Source organism: Ambystoma mexicanum, chromosome 4q (genome assembly GCF_040938575.1).
Source record: "Ambystoma mexicanum isolate Mex_15411 chromosome 4q, UKY_AmexF1_1, whole genome shotgun sequence".
NCBI classification, from domain to species: domain Eukaryota; kingdom Metazoa; phylum Chordata; class Amphibia; order Caudata; family Ambystomatidae; genus Ambystoma; species Ambystoma mexicanum.
In genome coordinates, this window is record NC_090928.1 from 1031708748 (window position 1) to 1031728803 (window position 20056).

The 20056-nt window shown below is 44.2% G+C and overlaps 1 protein-coding gene across 1 annotated transcript in view; it reads left to right on the forward strand.

The window, feature by feature from the left end:
- Window positions 1-20056, forward strand: part of LYPLAL1 (lysophospholipase like 1) — a 496351-nt gene that overhangs the window by 295703 nt on the left and 180592 nt on the right. Inside the window, exon 3 of the mRNA XM_069608584.1 lies at window positions 9419-9588. Coding sequence (XP_069464685.1) covers window positions 9419-9588 — 170 coding nt within the window. The remainder of the gene's footprint in view (window positions 1-9418; window positions 9589-20056) is intronic.

A 20056-nucleotide genomic window follows, 5' to 3' on the forward strand; every position in this document is an offset into this window, starting at 1 on the left:
TCTATTGCCTGTTATCTTGTTTTCCCAAAGTCCTGGGAAGCCCTGACTCTGTCCCTTCCTTCCGACTGGCTGTTGGGTGTAAGTTCCATAAATGGTCTTGTGGGGAAGCCCAGGCCAGACTTGCTGGAGCCTTCCCAATGACTGTATGTTGTGGGCACGCCCTTAGGGTGGGACCTGGGTGAATGGAGTGTGTGACCAATGCACATTTCATGTTATGGGTGTCTGGTTTGTGGTGTGTGACACAATGAATGAGACAGCCCTGCCTGAACCTGGTATGAATGCAGTGTGGAGTGCTGAATGGCTGAGTACTTGTCCCAATCCACATTCTTTGTTGTGAGTTTCTGGATGGAGAAGAATGGCCTGAATGCACTGTGAGACTGATTGGATGCCTGCCTGCTGAATGCCCTTCTGAATGATTGGCTGCCTGAGCCTGGCTCAGCAGTGTGAATGAGAGAGAGGACAGTATATCTGAACTCACTGGAGTTGTGCAGAAGCTGAAGTTGAAACTTGATGCTTAACCTTGAAGCCCAGCTGGAAGAAGGCAGCGTTGCTGCTGCCTTCCTTCGACGCACTCCGAAAGCTGTTGTGTCTCCAAGAACTGATCCAAGAGAGGACCTGGCTAGGAGACCTCTTCCCGAGCTACTAGGGAACGTCATGCACCAGCTAAACTTCACCAAGGCTCCCTGGAAGTCAGTCCTCGAAAGGCTGCCGACCAGAGACTGGGACCGCCGAGGAATCTGAAGTGAATCGCCAGGCCGTCGACGACCATCACTGTCGACCAAGGTTCGGAGGACCGCGGTAACCTCATCCCCCGGAGCCGCAATGCTCCATTGTGTAAGACACTTTGAAACCAAGAACTCCCTTGCCCATCACTGTCGACCTCTTTGTCCTACCGGAGAAAGTCAAGGTCGTTGACGAACCGAGGAGAATCTGCCAGTGAGTTTTCCGCCACCTGAAGTCCACAAAGAAGCTGACGAAGATCCGAACACCAGCCGTGGTCGAGTCCTGATGGTCGCCGCCGACGACCAGACACCCTTGCTGGGCCTATGTTCTTCATTCAGTACTCTTCGCAGCAACAAACTCTCGTCATGGAGGTGCACCGCATGCCTGGTCTTCCCAGGACGTCCACGATCGATCGTCGACAACCACCGCCAAGGCCGAAGCGGCCGTCTCAACGACATTGTTCACCTTTTCTTCGAGGAATCTCAAAGTCCCATGGCTCCTGCCTTAAAGGGAGTTCACTCAAGGGATCCGTCCACGAACTCTGCTAAACCAGTTACATTGCGGTAGTAAAACCTTTTTAGAAGGAACCAAGACTATCTTTAACAATATATGGAGGGGGCTTGTTCGTACACTTTATTTACAGGTTGCCTAGATGTCGTGGATCCTCACACAGAAGAATGTCTTGTGTAGGGACACAATTATTCTACCATTTGTTTATCTCAACTTGTCTTCCTTCCTATGTCTATTGTTGATTCACTTTACTAATTGATTTGTATGCCATGGAATCTGTCAGCAGTTGGTGCATTTTAAGAGTCAAGAGTTAACTGTGGTACCACATAGACATTGTACATATTTACCATTTTAGCATTGCCAAAGCACAGTGTGTGTTATTGATTGTTTAATTATTCTGAACCTTATTTATATACAGAACTGTGTTATCACTAACGTAGTGTGTGGACATTCCTTTGTGGGGGCTTGGGACTACAATGTACTTAAGAACCAGCCTGCATCACCTCCTGAGAGCTAAGCCTTGATTGCTTGACCTTCGTTACCATATAAGAGAATCGTGGCCGGGATGCTCTGTGATTCTACTCTGCCATATAGCTGCCAGGAGGACAGAAACCCCCCCTCCAGTCTTTACAGGAGCATACAAATGTTCAGGGAGCAAGTCAAAGAGGGGCTTCAATGTAGAAATAAGAGGATATTAATACCCGTACAAGACGAGAGCAGGAGTTCGCCTCACAGGGAACGTAATTGTGTATATTGAGGGAAGAGGAGAGGAGTTTGGTTCAATGGGTGTTAACGTTTTGGCCTTACTATAAGCTGGGATCGAGAGCAGGGCAATTTGCAGGTCTTATGCACGTTGATAGCTTACCTTTTCTGTAAGGACAGTTACGAAGTTGAGGAGGAATAGGTTCCACAGTCTTGGGGTATAGACAAAGAAGGCTTGTTTCATACTGTAGCGTTCTGGAGAGGACAGTTAATGGAGCCAGGAAGCTCCGACATCCACTGGGATGCAAGGAAGTCAGCGCATGCATAGGAGGAAGCCCAAGCAGCAAGCAGTTCGCTGCCGCAGAGAATAGTTAAGTTTATCTCCATACAAAAGCTCCTGTGTTTGTTGCCAATGCGTGGCATACATGTATATCTGCGGTTCACCTGTGTTTCCTCATGTGAAGCCCCTGAGAAGCAGACACATACTAAAATATGAAGACCACAGACTGAAAGATTGCAATCTTGATCAAATACCTCACCTGCCAAAAATGCGAAGAGGTATCTCATTTTACTATGGTTAGCCACTGGACCTTGTACATTACTGTTTATACTTCTGAATCTGTGTAAATACGGTTAATTGTTTGCTTATCCCATTATGTTACCTTCCTGATGTTTGTTATGTGATGCTGTTTAATGTCTTATGTACCTATTGAGCAGCATGCATCTTCCCGGAAAGAAACGCAACGTAAAATGTCACCAGCGTTTTAATCACATTGATGTCTTTTTTTGTTTTAAACAGAATACCTTCCTTTTCTTGTATGGTATTGGTTTTAACGTTTCTAGATTTACAACTCAGACAGAGAATCTGTGCATTCACAATGCGAAGTGCCACTGCACCCCGCATTGTGCATACACATATTGCCATACTCAGGACCCTGGTTCCCCTGGTTTCTTGGTACTGACTGCTGGCCCAAAGTGCCTCAGCTAGTCCCCTTTTGAATACAGTGGACAGGATTGTATGTATTGGCTGAGAGGCACACGCGTTGGTGGAGAGCTAAGATCAGCCATCCATTCACATTTCCCCTCAAGTGCATTTACAATGATTGGCCTAATAGAGCCCTACAATACAAACACATTGCTTTCATTCTGAGGGGCCTTGTGAGCTCTAATAGAAAGAAAGACTAAACACACGTATACCAAGCATGTGGGTTTCCACTCGGTCAAGGGGAATGCGGCCAGAGTCTATAAAGACTCCCAACAGCATTGATCTTTTGCCTGGCCCTGTGCTGCTGTGACGAGGGACATGCATAGAGGAAAGAGGTGCATGGTAGCTGCAGTTGAAATTGCATCCTGTTTAGAATTGGGATATGTTTTCAATTATGCCGGTTGTGCATGGCCTGCCAATATCTGCTCTGATTCTCAAAGCTGCAAAAGCCACATGCAACAGTATCAGCTTATTGCACATGTAGTTTGCAATGTTGTGTACTCATGCACACACAAAACATGTCAGAATGAGAGCCTGTTTGTTCTGTATGTGTTTTGCCTCTTAAATGTCGTTTGCGTCATTTTGGGTAAGCACATTTTTATTGTGATGCTAAGACTGGGATATGTCACACTTTTACAATTGTTAACCTTGTCCATGTGTGTGTTTCTATCAGTAGTTTCTGTGATTGTTTACATGTGCAGTAGAATATGAGCATGAAATTGAATATGATTTCATGATAATAAATGGTAAGTAGATTTGATCCAACAGCTGTTCATTCTTGGTATAAATAGTTTTTGAGTAATCTTGCCAAAAAGTGAATTGAGTCTATATCATGCAACATCCACACTTGCTCAGAAATCTTTACATGTATTATTGATGGCATGCTCTACTAGTCATACAGTTGTAAAATAATAGATGCAAGTCGGAAGTATTTAAAATACTGCTTAAATATATCCTTACTGCTTGATAATAGCAGTGTAGATAATACATATCATTGATCAATGACAGGATAGCAGTATAGTTATCTTAGTTGACATAGCCAGTTAGAACAAGCAAGCATGTCTCGTCTGAAATACATACTGGCACCAAACTAATAGCATTAACCTAGGCAAGTTAAGGATAGCACCACTCCGAACAAGCTAGTGATGTTTATGTTGTACATTAGGGGTGTCTTTAATTATTTAATATAGATTATTTTTTAATGTGATACAGTTTTTATAAACAAATAAAAACTTTGCACACTCAATATAACAATCATATCAATCAAACACATTTTGAAAGAAAACACAAATATACTCTCACAACTATATCAAAAATAAATTAATTGATTCAATTCATCAGTTCATTAATTCATCAAATCATCAGATCAACACAAGGGGAAATCAATAGCAACCAAAAGTGCAATTATGAATAAATAATAAATGACACGTCTTTAAGGGCTCAGTTGATCCAATCACTACAGTGTTACCTCTCTGGGACCTCTCAACTATTTATCGACATAAACAGTCAACAGTTTTAGCTTTCAGACTGGACAAGAGGTATTTAAACTTGCCCTTTGATGGTAAATATGTTTTCAGCTTCCCTCCAAACTCTAAAAAGAGCCATATGCAGACCAGAGTTCAGCGTGTTCAAATATTGATACCAGAACTCATTACTTTTTAGATTTTCAAAACAATGTGTACATTTTCCAAGATTTTTACCATAACTGACGTTCATCTTCGGACATTGTCTAGCTGTTGCCAGCTCAAAGCGATTTTCACAAACCCTACAAAATGTCTCTGCTCTGATCATAGTTTGCCCCAATTCAGTGTTCTTCAGTGTTGGCAAGTGATTTATACGCATCAGCAGTACAAAACGCCTAAGAGCAGGGTCTGGACACAGATCTAGGTACATTTGAGCCTTTTTATAGGTGTAAAGTACAAATGTTACAAACGTATAGGTTTTTAATGTTGCTAGATGTGTGAAGTTGTTCTGCCAATCCCATAGAAATAGGCGTTTATGCAAATGTTAAATAGATTATACATTTGGAATGTTCAGGGCTCTGGTAGTTCCATCGTTCTTCAGCGTTCTTCAGGTTTTTTTAAACCAATAAATATGGGAGAACATGAATACAGTTTGTTTAACTTTGATGTCAACTTGAGGGCCGCAAGAGGGTCCATTTTAGCTTCATAATGTGTTCGAGTTCTATGTGAAGACCAGATGAGAGCATTATGCTTCCTCTTTCTTGTATTGCTGCCCAAGATGCAACGCTTAAACATTCAACATGCTGAGGGCCTCATCATGAGTTTGGCGGTAACCCTTAAATGTGGCGGTAACGCTATTACCGCTGCATTTAAAGGTCTGCCAAATGACAGGCTTGGCAGATTTACCTCCAGCTCTGAGCTGGGGGCAAATCTGCCACGATTTTTCTGATTTTCAGCCAAACATTTCTCATTGGGCCCAATGGGGAATGGGAAATTCCCAAATGGTCCCAATGGGTAATAGCGACTTACCGTTCCACCAAACCATTGGTCGAAGTGTACGAAAAGAAGTAGTGGAACTATGTTCCCTACTGGCCTGCACCGCTCCCCACAGATCCTATCGCTGCGCCCTCTCCCATGCACAATAAAACCCCAAAAAACATGTGTCTGCTCTTTAAGGAAACGTCATGTGCAGTGCACTGAAACTGCAAGTTTCAACTTCTTCTTACACTTTTATTTTAAAACGAAACCATTGTGGAACGGTTTCTTTTTAAAACAAAAGTGTAGGAATGGTAAAACTTAATTAAAATAAGTATAGGAGCACCGCTCCAGCCGACTTCGACCACTGCGCCAAACCCGTGATCCGGCGCTAATAGCGCCCGGGGGGTTTGGTGGTAGGGCTAATAGCCCCAACTCGTGATGAGGCCCTAGGTCTCGGTAGGATAGCTCAGGGGCAACGTGCTCGCTTTCGAAGCAAGACGACTCGGAGCACCACAGGTAAGATCCCCAGGCTCACGCTTAGAAACCTCTGGGTATTAAGCGCGTTATAAATAAGCTATCATATTTCACTAAAGAAATGACATCTCCCATGGAACCAGTGAAAGAGTGTAGTTCAATAAACAAGATGTGTGGTCCTGTCTGCCAGTCAGAGGAACTCTTGACACCTTCATATTCAGGGCCAACTCTGCCTTGTCCTCTTTCAGTAAATAACTCTCTTCTTACAGAACGTATCCTTATAGGAATGCTTAATTTTTGTAAATATGTGTAAAGCAAATATAGTACACCATTGTTATTACTGTTGATGCGATTGTGATGAAGTGGTTGTTTTCGTCTTGATATCCCAGGCCAGTTGCGGATCAACGCTGCCTGTCGGTGCATGCGAGGCTCTCAGCCTTTCTGATATTCTCTAATAGGCCAGATGGCCGGTATGCTGCACACACACACATTTCTGTTCCCACCGCAGGCACCACTTGCATTAAGATGCAAGTGAGCAGGCACCTCGCACCATTTCATGCCCCAGACAACCGAACATCGGACTGGTGGAATACAAGCACAGTGTTGAAATTGGGCTGCATCCGGGCCCCCAATCTCTTCAACCGTTATCTAGCAGATCTCACTTCTGCTCCTATTTTGACTAAGATCTGCATACCTAAAATGGGAGAAAGTGCTGTGCAGTGGCTGGGATGCGCGAGTGACATTGTCATTAATGGACTATACAGCAAATGGTCTGCAAGCCAATCAGATCTACTAAGTAGTTATGCATCTGATAACAGCCTCACAATAAACACAGAGAAATACAAGATTATGTCTTCCATCCTGTTAGAACCAACTATAGGGGCTTTAAGTGGACCATCAATACGATCTCAGTGGAGACTGTCAATGAATATACATATTAACTATTGACAGTAGACAACACAGCTGAAAGTATTACAAATAATGAGGGTGCTTAAAGCATTCTCCCTCAAACATGGAGACTGCTCTCTTAACCCCAACATAAACATCTTACGTGCTAAGATTCTCCATGTAATGACATATGGCTCTGAAATGTGGGCTAATAGACACTGTAAGCATCTGTATGTCCTAGAGAGTAAATGTCTAAAAACATTGCTCAAATTGTCTTTTAATACTCTGAGTGTAGGTCTGTCTGGAATTCCATCTCCGCAGACTTAGTTCTATATGAATTACTAGGAGGCTCAACTTCTATTGGAAATGTGCCAACTCACTACCTTCACAAATAAGGTTGTCAAGGGCTATTCCTCTCCTATCTCAATACTTAAGGGTTGCAGTCTTGCCAGTCTATATACTAATTGCAGTTCCTGGAACCAATGCATTTGTGCAGGCACTAATAATAGCATTTGTCATCTTTTGAAGAAAATGACATCTCTCACTACTAAGACCTATGACTATGAACAGAATCTGGTCAGATTATCAACCAAGAGTAATAGCACTCTGTAGCTTCCAAGCTTGCTACACCTGAAATTTCGAATTACACAATCTCTTTTCCTATCTATTTTATTATTTGGAAATACTTGAAAATTACATTTAACCAAGTTAGTACACATGACGTTATTTGAGTTAGACTTAACACATCCAGTGCTGAACCTGCATGTATGCTGTGTGGGGATATAGTACTAGAAAATGGTAAACGCCTGTTGGTTGAATGTGAAAGTCTTGCCCTGGTAAGTAGTAATGCTCTACGGCCATATGGCAAGACTGATTTACATCTGTGGAATTTAGGTGATATCTGGGATTACTATACGGCAGGAAACGATAATAATCTCATGAATCATTTGACTAAACTTTGAATCTTGATTGAACATTTATTGGATGAGCTTATGTGTGTAAACTGAAACTCTTGTTGGCATTATTGTAATTTGATATTCTTTTAATTATTTTCTTTTCTTTCTCTTATGGACATGGCTGTTGATTTGAAAATATGTACTTTTATGAGTTATTTTATGATACAAAAGTCTCTTTTGACTATATTATCAATAAAAAAGTAAGGCACCATTTCACACACTTATTCCTCCAGTCTCTATCTCCCTTTCAATTATTCTCCTATAGTTTCACCAGTAAATTGGTGGATGATTAGATCATTTCAATTTCAAAGTGCTTTTTAACCATCATTTCACTTCCAGAAAACATCCATCTGCTCTCTGTTACTCCTGCATGTTCAGCACACTTTTAAGAAGCATGTACCTATGATGTAAATCCTCCAGTTTTTCACACTCACCCTTGCGCTATCCAACATGGAGTTGCAATTGCTCCATTGACAAAATGCTCACATCTGACCCTCCCTTAAAACAGGCTGTTCTTGAAACTCTTTGTCTGCTCTATGCCTGTAATTACAAACGCCACCCTCCAATTGATACTCTTTATAATCCTGCCTTCATGTTATCTATATAGACAGAGTGACTTCATGTAAGAAAGCCTGGTTTATCCGTGTAGCAAAGGTGGGGATTTTCTTAAAGCTTTCAGAATGAAGGACCCTATGATCCTGCTGAGTTAAGTATCCCACCAACCCCCTAGGAGGGGGCTGTAATTCTTGTGCGAAATGCGAGCTAGAACAACATGGCGTTGGTGCGCAGCCATTTTGAACACTCCTCTCCCATCACGGTAATAAAAGCCTGCGCGTCTGTGGGCCTTGCAGAATAAACAAGCATTTCAGTAGCGAAACCAGAGCAAGGTCACGTAACTCCATAAATATTGCTGCTGAGTAGACTTGCTGTGGAGAATAGTTATGGTATTGTCCACTAAAGGGCGAATACGGAAAGGGAGTCGAACGTCCTGCAGGTGTATTATAAGGGGTTCTGGGAATGAATGCGAGGAGAGGGGTGCTGGGGTTTTCCAGTCCTGACTGGTTTTTTCCACTCTCTGCCCCTTCCACTTGTGATCTGCTCTTCAGCCGAGGGCAGACACAACTGAGAAGGGCGGGGATGTGCCCCCATAGAGAAGAGGGCATTCAATGGCAAAGTTAGTTAGAAAGTTAGAACTTGGACCCCCGGGTGATGCAGTCTCGCTGAGAGGGAGGACACTCCACTCAGACCCCGTTAGCACGAGTGATCTCTTTGCCTATTTGCTCAGGGACTAAGCAGTGTCGTAGTGGCCAAGATGAATATGTCTTCTGCCTCTTTGCTAACGGTAAAGCAATTTATAATCTATATTTCTATATATCTAAGTGTATGTTCGTTTATGTATGCTACGTTCATATATGCATATGTTGTGTGAATAAAGGGCCTATAACGAGCCATCTTCATTTTTTACTCTAAAAATGTGTGATTTCTTGCCTATCTGAGTCTATTAACTTGTGGGGAAACGTAAGTGTAAGTGTTCTCCTACTGTGGCCAAGCAAAAGCAAAACAGGGGCTCTACCACAATGCTTGGGAGAAATGCCTATGCACCTTGATACCACTGATTATAGCTTTGGCACACGATCTACGAATGTCCATTAAATCAAATGTGTTTTTAATGTTACCCATTTAATGGCTGAACGTCCTGGAATTAGCGCACATATAAGTAATCTTTTCTTATTCTACAGAGCCTACACGCCTATGATGGGTGCCCCATCCAATGTGTGGTTTGACCGATATAAAATTTCCAATGACTGTCCAGAACATCTCGAATCAATAGACTCAACCTGCCATATGCTAAACGATTTAATTGAAGATGAGGTCAACACTGGGATCACCAAGCACAGAATAGTTCTAGGTAAATAGGTTTTTATGGAACTTTTTATAATATGTATTCAAATATTATGTGATATGAATCCATAATGTGTGATGACAAAATGCAAAAGTGTGGTTTGTCCATTTGTCTTTCTGTTACTGGATGCTACAGAGAATGGGCTACGGTCTTTGGACTATAAGTAATGTACAGCATAATTTGTATATAGCTTTAGCTCCAATACTGAATGTATATGCACCTGCTTTGTATACAGTACAGCAGACTTCATTCTTCGGAGTAGAGCACTAGGTTAAAGGAAAGCACCACTGGACTTGCAAAGATTTACTATTACATCACTTTGGCAAATCTGATTGGTAAGGGCCATTCCAAATTCATCTGCAAACACTGAAATGTATCCTGTTTAGAAAGTTGGCCTCATACGAGTCCAGCGGTAATCCGCTGGTGCTACTGGCCGGTTGCCACCGGACTCGTAATACTTTTCCGGTGCCTGATTGCGAGTCCTGGCGGATCGGGAAGTCAGGTGCCGGAAAATGTTGTACTCCATGGGAGTGGGGAGACGGAAACACCGGCACAGTTGCTACCGGGCGCAACGGTCCCTGCAGGCAGACTTGTAGTTTGGGGCTGTCCGGAAAGGGTGCTGGTACGTTGCTACCGGCACCCTTATTTCCGGACTGCCACACTTGTAATGAGGCCCAGAGCTATGTCATTCATTTTATCAGCAGTGGATATAGTTTTTCACTAAGTAATGTTTAATTTTCATAATGCTTAAATCTCTGTGTGCGATACCTTGGCTGGAAGCTGCAAAGAAGATTCGCAATATCCACCGGGTTGGAATCTATAGTGTTTTCATGACATTCAATACAGGGTAGTAAGAATCCCTAGCGAAAGCAAAGGATCATAGTTAAATTCTTGTTGAACATAATGGGGTGTTATTTGGTTCTTGTATAGCTCATCTGCTGCTGATATTTGGAAGGCCTCTTGGGGAATGGTCTTGTAAGAGGGAAGGGTTCGATTTAGCAAGAAGAGGCCAAAGCAAGTTGTTCCCATGTAACTAATGCAAGAGGTGTAAGTGTTTGTGAGAACGCATATTTAGACGCAGAGCTGCATGTATTGTATGTCTTGTATAACCATGTAATACTTTAAGTTTAAAATGACTGAAATGTATATTGCAGAATCAGTTTGCATAAATCATCCCAGACTAGCTCTTTGTATTTGAAGTATCTTGAAGTAAATTTTGAAGTAATATTTGCAATAGTCTAATTTTTATAGATGGGCCACCGTAAACGGGGGACAATGTTGGGGCTATTTACCTCTGAAGGTTACTTAGATAATGATGGTTAGCAGTCATTTTTGAGTTTGGTCATAAATTTGTACTCACAGGCACACAGCTACTATGCAGATTGATTTAAAAGTCTGTCACACTGGTGTACTCGTGGTCTGATCGTGGTCTGATCGTCTTTTATTGTACCTTGCAAGATCAGGGTAACTTTACAAAAGGATTTTTGTTTGATTTTGGTGTTTTCTTTTATTCATAAAATATATGCTAACAATTATAAATGAATGTGTTTGTCGGAAATGGGTACCAATGCGTGGACTGGGTACTAAGTGAAAAAATCGGAAGTGTGGAGGAGAAGGAGGTAAGTGGTGCTCAGGGGGTAAAACCCCCGATTGACAAAAGACTTGCCAGTGTTGAAGGGGGCAGGTGGGGTGGGGGGGAAGGATGGGGTGATGGGTTAGGTATCATATAATGTAAGATTACGGCATATTGAGAACCGCACAAAATCACATTTTTGTGTTCGGTTTTCAATACGCGGTAATATCACAAAGAACTAAGGAATGAAATATTAACAAAATGTTACTGTACATGACATTTTTTTTGATATTCCATCAGGAGAGTTAAGAGTACTTGTAAGAATGACCATTATCATTTTATTGACCCAGTATCCTGAGATAATTGCTGCAAGTTGTCAGCAGTTCCGGAGGACTCACTTCTCTGTAATGGCACTGGCAGTCTAAAAAACAATGAAATACAAAGCTACGCTGAGTATTTCCCAATGATTAAGACTTGGTTAAAGATTTTATTACCATCACTACCATTACTACCATCACTTTTGGTGTTCTCAGTGGTCCTGAATACACTGCGTCTAGTGGCTCAAGTTTCATCTCAGAATCTCCAAGTATGTCCTGGCTGATTTGGTGTTTTGACACAAAGAATTCAACCTCAGTGTGGTGACTCCATTCATTCTCCCAGAGCATTTGTTATCATAACCTCTGCCTCTTTAGAATATTTTGTTGAAGCTGTACTGGTATCTCAGATGAATCGCCCACCACCTTAGTTTTCCCAAGACATACTAGATACATATCAAAGAGTTGAATGCCATTTTTATGGCTCCAAAGTTCACTCTTTTCAAAGTTCTCTGAGAAAGTAAGGTTCTCATACAGACAGACATCACAACAGTGTTATATGGCAACAAGCAGGGGAAACTTAATTGCATCATCTATACCTTCCTGCAATGGACTTGTGTTCTTGGGCTTTTCAACACTAAATGTTCCCTTCTACTTAAGCGTTCAGGTTATTCTCCACATAAAGGGAAGCAAACAACTTTGAACGTCATCATTTTCAATTGATGCAATTTTCCAGAGATCTGGGGGCTAGTGGTAGAGGAGGCGAAGGAGGAGGAGGAGGAGAGAAAGACACATACACTGACTGACACTGACTCAAGAGGCTGGGGAGAGAGAGAGAGAGAGAGAGACTCAGTATGCTGGGGGGAGAGACAAAGGAAGTTGGACGAGGAAGATTGTAAAGTTGGCTCTGACTGCAGAGGTTTCTAATGAGAAGGTGGTGAGAAAATGTAAAAAGGAGTTGGGTAGAGAAGTGAAGAAGGTGGTGGTGAGAGGGGCCAGAGAGGAGATTGTGGCAAAGTAGGTCCTGAATAGAGAGGTGCCAAAGGAGGAGGGGTTGCCTAAATAGGTGGCAGTGAACAGTAAGGAGACAATTAAAGAGAATGGTGAAATAAGTTGAAAGGTCAAGTTGGAAGTCACCAGGAGTTGGAGGGCGGAGGTGTTAAGGAAGATCAGAATGAGAATAGAAGTCCAAAAGGAGGAGATACTGACTTAAAAAATATCCAATGGTAAGCCTGAGATGAGTACAGGAGCTGCCAGCGGTTAAGCATTGACGGGGAGAAAGAGAAGAATGTGGATAACAATAGAGGGAAGAAAGGGACAAGAGTAGGTCCCCCAGGTATAAGCTTGTTGCGGGATGTCAAGGAAGAGAGAGGTTGTTTTGGAAATCTGGCGAGCCAGGACCCCAGAAGCGTGGGGCTCAGAGACCTAGGGATAACCCTGCTAAGTCCTTAGGTGGTCTCCTGTCTTAACTATGACTGTTTCTTTTGTAAGACCAGCTACTGCATGACAGCAACTACAGAATCAACCATCGGGCACCAGTACTGACTTGTGAGCTGTGGGATGTATTAACCCACTTTTGCTCTGCTATGCGGCATCACTCTGTTGTGGTGGTGCCCACGAAGGAATGTCCACACACTGTATCGGTTGAAACAGTCTTTATATAATTAATATTCAAGGTCCTATACACAATCACGAAAACTCACTTTGTACTCCGGAAATCAACAATGGTAAATATGTACAATTCTAAAGTGGTACCACTAACGTTATCAGATCTTATTCAAGTGCATACGGTCAGAATGACACACAGATCAAAATAAAGAGGAAACCAGCAGTAGAGAGAGGAAGAAAAGCAAGATGGTTGAGCAATTGGCAGAATACTGGCCCCGTACCACTAGACACAGTTCTGTGTGGAGATGCCCCCCACCTGGGCAACCTGTAGAAGAAAGGTACAAGCCCAGCCATATATTCATCACACTAGACTTTCCAATAGTTCTGCAACCCCAAAGTACCTGGCGTTGTAGCGTTCCTTGTCGGGGAAATCGACAACCCTTCTTGAGTGTCCTCCCTTTCAGGCAGGAGTCACGGGTCGTCGAACGTCCGACGGAGAACAGGTCGAGCTACGACGGTGAAGTGGCCGTGTCGCTCCTAGTGGTACTCGTTGACAGGGAAGCGTAAACATCCTGTAAGGAAGAGGCGTGCAGGGCATCTCGGTGTCGATAGTTCTGGACCGCAAAGAGTTGAAGAACGGTGGCCCAGCAAGGGTGTTGAGTCGTCGCCGTCTCTGTGGTCTTTGGGTGGCAGGACACCCACCAGTGGATGCTCCTCGGCGTGTCAACGGTCAGGCCTTCCCCAGCAGGATACAGCTGCGACGATGCGGACAAGAGGGTCCTTGGATCAGGAAGTTCTTAGGCAACGGGAGCACGGCGGCTCCAGTCGGCGATGGCGGTCGGCGACAATGGCGGACAACAGTCCGGGCGCTTCTCCTTGGAGTTCCGCAGCAGTCCCCGTATCGCGTCGGCAGCCTGTTGAAGGTCTGTCTACCAGGGAGCTTAGGCAAAGATCAGCTGTGCACGATGGTCCCTCGTAGCTCGGGAAGAGGGCGCCTTACCAGGTCCTCTCTGGGTCAGTTCTTGAAACACAGCAGCTTTCAGATTGCGAAGGAGAGCAACAGCAATTCTTTTTGTCCAGCAGGGCTTCAGGATCAAGCTTCAGTTACTCCAGTTACTCTTCGTAGTGGACTTCAGCTTCTGAACACGATTCCTAGCAGTGAGAGGTCCCCAGATATACTGTTGATCTCCCATTCATTCCGCTGGGTCACACTCAAGCATCCAATCACGACTACAGGCATTCATGCAGGCAGGCAGCCAATCAGGCACACGAGGTATTCAGGCCATTCACTTCTCTCCAGACACTCACAACAAGTTATGTGTATTGGGACAAGTACCGAGCCATTCAACACTCCAAGCTGCATTCATACCGGTTTCGGGCAGGGCTGTCTCAATCATTGTGTCAAACACCAGATACTAGACAGCCACAACATAGAATGTATATTCGTCACACACTCCATTCACCCATGTCCCACCCACAGGCGTAACCACAACATACGGTCATTGAGAAGGCTCCAGCCAGTCTGGTCGGCACTTCCCCACACTACCATATACGGAACTTCCACCCAACAGCCAGTCAGGGGGAAGGGACAGAGGCAGGGCTTCCCGGGACTTCGGGAAGATCAAGGTAACAGGTGATGGAAGGCACGAGGCCATGGGGGCCATTTTGTCTGCATCTGGAATCTACCGATTCCCAATGACAGGGCCTGGGCATCCCAAAATGGAGGACGCTCAGGACACCAGTCATTTCAGCACGGAGCTGCCACCAGCCCATACCCTGCTCTGTGGGTCACACACAAGTGCCCAAAAACATACACTAGGGGAACAGGGTTGTACCCCTACCCATGGGTGCCATAAGGGTATCCCACGGGTCTGTTCACCAAACCAAAAGCGAGAGAGCTGCAACGCCAGGAGTCCCACATGAACTCCTGTGAGGAAAACATGACAGACCACACGATAAAAAGCAGTAAAGGACAAGGATACGGAGGCCCTGTACCTCCGATGCATTTCCAGCATCACAAGCTTTCACTACTGAAATGTGTTACCAAGCTCCACAACAATTAAAAGTGGAGTGCAGAAGGAAAAAAAACAGTGCTTTGCGAAATGAAACTCCAATATTGCTTTAAATCACCTTTTCTTTGCTGCTGAAACTTCAGAATGGCGGTACAGAACACCTTCCAAGTACTCAAAATTCTCGCTGGGTGCTACAATTCACTTAGTTTAAGGAATCACTGTGAACTTACAAGGTCCTGAAAGGCTAAGAGCATAAGGAGATCTCCACAGCAAAAGTGGCCTGCCTGTGGATCTGTAAATAAAATCTCTGTGCAGCAGAGGGCTACTTGTGATGACAGCTGTCAGAGGCCTTCCTGATTAAACTTTAACAAGTTATAAACTAAATGTCAAATGTTTGCAATATAAGAGGCCTGTTACTGATAGTAACTCATTTTGTAGTTGTTTTTGATCCCATAGGTTAAAATCTTGAATGAGAATTCTATCTGTTATTTGATGCAACAATTTTGTTTTGTGCTAAGGAAAAGCCAAAAGAATTTAACAATTAGATTAAACCTGGCTGAGCTGCAATTACTGGAAAGGCAGGTTTCTCCCAGAAAGAGGGCCTCCCTCTCAGCTGAAACTCACAGGGAGGTTGTATTGCTGGTTAGCCCAGGACTAAACAATGGACATCCACCAACTCAGGAACCTGGAGGTGTGAAGGTGATCGTAAATGGCTCTTGGCAGGAACATGCTCCAGGGAGGGGGTGTTCCTGGACTCCAGGGAGGGACCAAGGGGTGGAGCCAAGCGACCATCTGTTGCTGAACCTGAACAAAGAATACATTTTAAAAGACTTATAACTTGCTATCCAAAATGGTGAAAAATATAAAAATGACAGAGCTGTTAATTTAATTTCTGGCTGCACGTGGGAGGAGGTTGCAGAACTTGGTGACATGTTCTGGACAGGAATGGCTGGATATGTGATTTTACGCAAAATGTATGACTGTTAGAATTGTGCAAATGTACATGCATGTCCCCATGTTAAACACGCATATTTGTGTAAATTTGCAGAAAAATCGGAAAGTGTGTTCATACCGAAAAGGGGAAAATTCTGTAGAAAGGGGAGACAAGATCCCACCACTGCAGGGTTTTGAGGAATAGCTGCTATGTAAAATATCTTTATGTGGGATTTGTATAAAGGTGACCAATGTAGAAATGTACATCTATTATAAAATCAGACTTGGAGACCAATGGCTAAAGGGAGGTCTCTGAGGATTGTAAAGCAAATCATAAAACCTGACATCACCCAGCCTTGAGCCAATCACTCAAATTGCAAGGCGGAGATGAAGTATTGACCATATCTCAGCTCAAAGGGGCAAGCTTAGCTAAGCTGACCCACACACCCCCTTCATGATGTAATTTTATAGCATAAATAGAGACAGCTGACCAGACATAGAGACAGACAGATCCCATTCACCATCTTGATGCTGGCGGAGCGCCCTGCTGCTGAAATCTACATCTTCCTTGTTCCAGACTCCAGAAACTTGGCAAAACAAAGGCCAATTGCATAGCTGAACCATTCTTAGCTAGGCCTCAAATTCTAGAACAGAACTCCAAAAGCCTAGGGGAAGCATCATAATACAGCCGGGCTGTGCTGTTACTTCTTGCCTGCTGAATTAAAAAAATCCTCAGAACCAAGAAGGGCAGATCCCATGCTGTGCTGTGCCGTGCTGTGACCAGAGCACCTTGCTGACCCTGTCCAGTCCGATGTGCCCAGCTGTCAGTCCCTGAAGTTTACTAGGGACTGAGACATGGCTTCAGACTGAAAGGTCAAGATCATTAGAGACGTTTTTCGGAGAAACTTTGTTTTATTTGGCAAGAATTACTTCTAGCCTCCGAGACGACTCAGGGGGTTTTATTCTATGCTCAGTGGGCCCTATAGCTGTCTGTCCCTCTCTCATCTTAAAGCACTGACTCCCCAACCAAGGCGTCTCTAGCCCCTGTTAGTAGATACTGATTGTTTCACCCTCAGTATGCTTATTGGCTAAAATGAACTGTGATGCCAACCTAAAGGCCTGTGACCTCATCAAATAAGACTCCCTCAGGGACTTTCTATATTTCACTACTCTACCAAGTTGTTTTAAAGGAGTTTATGGGATTATGCTTGCAGACACCCTGCTTGATTCAATCTTTCCTCTACCATGCTCACTCTCTCCTCTCCTGTCCTCTCTCCACCCACCCCTCTTCACTTGTGCCTTCAATGTCTCTTTTTCTAGGCCTCACCTCAACCCTTTGATGTTATCCACCCTCTCTTTTACTCTTCCTTCCTCCACCACACTACTACTCCCTCCTCCAAACCGCTACACCCATCTTGACACTGCTACTTCCTCTGCCACATCACTACCACTCTTCCCTCCACACTACTACCACATCTCTCCCCACTGCTATCACTCCTTCCTCCAAACTACTACTCAGACACCCAACCTTCAGTTGCAGACCATTCACATTCACTCCGTACACTAACTCCTCTAACAACGCTTGTCACACCAACACTACCTCCCCTTCTCCAGAAATTGTCTCAAGAATCGGCTGTTCCTTCCTTCCTCCTGCGTGTCTCTTGGCCTACCGCCTCCACCTACTCTGACCTATTCCGAATAACCCAGAACTTTCTGCTTTTTGTCCTTACTTTTATGTTCCCCTCCTTCCTGCCATTGGTTCCCTCCCCCCTATCCAACCTATCCCTGTCTTTCCCTCCTGGGGTTTGACATTATCAACAGAACTGTTAAATGGTGGGATAAGGCTTGCCCCTTTTTTATGCATAGCTTGGTCACGGACAGCTGATGGTGGGCTGTGGCATTCAGCGTCCATGTTCATGTTAGGGGAATCTGTTCTGGGTTCTCCCCAGATAGGTTCAGACTCTTTGGGTGTCAAAGACCTCTTAAACTGTTACTGTGGTCTAGATCAAAATTCTGCGGTGCATGACTGCCGGCGTCTGACAGAGTTGTGAGGACTTTGTACGGCTCCACCTGCTGCCACATAGTGGTTGCTCTGCTGTTGGGCTTGCGCTCCCTGGTCTTTCTCTAGGTTCTATGTTCTTACATCGACAGGTATTTTTTCACTGAGTTTTTTGCCAAACCTATTCATCTGAAAAAACGAATTGACAGTTTTTCAAAATATATTTGGAGCCCCTGTTTCTATTATCTAGTCCCTATTCTCCACACACCCATATATCTCCTTTCCCCCTTGCCCCCTAGATTTTGATGAGTTTTACATTCAGAAATGTTATGCAAAAAACTCAGCGAAAGAATACCTGGCAATGGAACAACGTCGTACCCTGTTTCTATTCCTGTGCAGAATGCTGACAGTGCTGAAAGCTGGAGTGTTGCTGTTGCACTGGAAGCTTTCTCGTTTTCTGCTACTTCTGGTATGGGCTCATGACAGTTTGGTTGACTATACAGAAACAGAGTCTGGCAAGCATTTTGTACAGGCGATTTTGTATGAAACAAACGGATACTTCACAACATCATGCAGGCACAAGGGAGAGAGACAGGAACTAGGACCTTCTCAACTGCCACCATTCTCCTCAGTGAAAGGTCTGGCTCTGGATTGCTCCCTGTTAGACCTCCCATCCCCTCTTGACAAGGTTGGTATACTGGTCACGTTCTAAATTTGCCTTTAGTATGCTAAGTCGCCAGAAAACACCAACCAGGACCCTGTCCTACCAAGAACGAACAGATATTTTGCTTTGGACATTTTTGAACCTTATTGAGAGACACTTATTTAAATTGGCACACAGCCATTCTGAGTTACATTTTGTACACATTCTTCACCGTAGCAGAATAGCTTCAGGTTATCCCAAATTAGATCTAAAAAAAAAAAAAAGTAGGCTCATGATGGACAGTACATGAAAATGAGTATACTACTTCCCTCAAAAACGAAAAAGTGGGAAAGAGATTGTTGCGTGCTGTCTGTGAGTGGGCCAAATGATTGGTTTAGACTTGGTGAACTGCAAAGTCCTGTGAGAATGTATTCTCCCAAGCAAACCTCGAGAACCCCTTATTCAGTTGGCCAGGGAAGGGCTGACGCTCTCAGATCCCAACCCTGGAGGCGGGCGGGCGAGCGAGAGAAGATCACCTGGATGTGCTCAGGGGAATAACCCAGGTGAGACACGGTATTATACCGGGGAAGGAGAAGAGGACGGGTTCCCTGAGACCTTTGTGGGCTGTACTACATCTGCATCCTTTACCCCAATGAATCTCTTTTGCCCAGATCCAATGACCCTCCTGCCCCCGTATATAACAAATCCCATAGGAACCCAAACCGCGTTGCACTCGGAAACTATCTCTCCCAGAATACCTGTTTTTCTTTGTCCTACCGGAATACTCCCAGTCATTCTCCTCCCCGTTCCTCTGACTATTATTTCTCGAACTCCCAGTTTGTTTTAACAAAACACTACCGTTCCAGTGGCCTGCCCTATTTGATTCACAAACCCTACAAAGCTCAGCTTTTCTGAGTCGACCAACCACCCCCTTCGACATGACACCTTTTCCCATCCTACCTTTGGATACTTAGAAGTTCTGCCCCCCCCCCCTTTCCAACACAAACACTTTCCTACACCGTGAAAGATAACGGACTAACTAACAACAGAGCTGTTTAACTGACAAGTCCCAACACAAGGGTCAGGCAGAGTCAGGCAATTGACAGTAACTATGCACACCTGACAGACCTTTCCCTTACCCACAGGGATAAAAGGCAGAGCACAAGAGCACACTTAGAGGAAGGCTGAACGCATTCAGGGTTTTGCCCTTGCCCTTTTTAAATCAGACCCTCAAAGCCTCTGAAAGGACCTCACAAGACCGGGAAGTCCAGCTGGCATGTGGTGTGACAGGTGTCAATGGCACACAGGGCCCTCCCGCTCTGATAGCCAAAGCGTGGAGAAGTGTTTGCCACTGTGGTGCCATCCTTGACTCCCGAGACAAGAAGCTCCAAC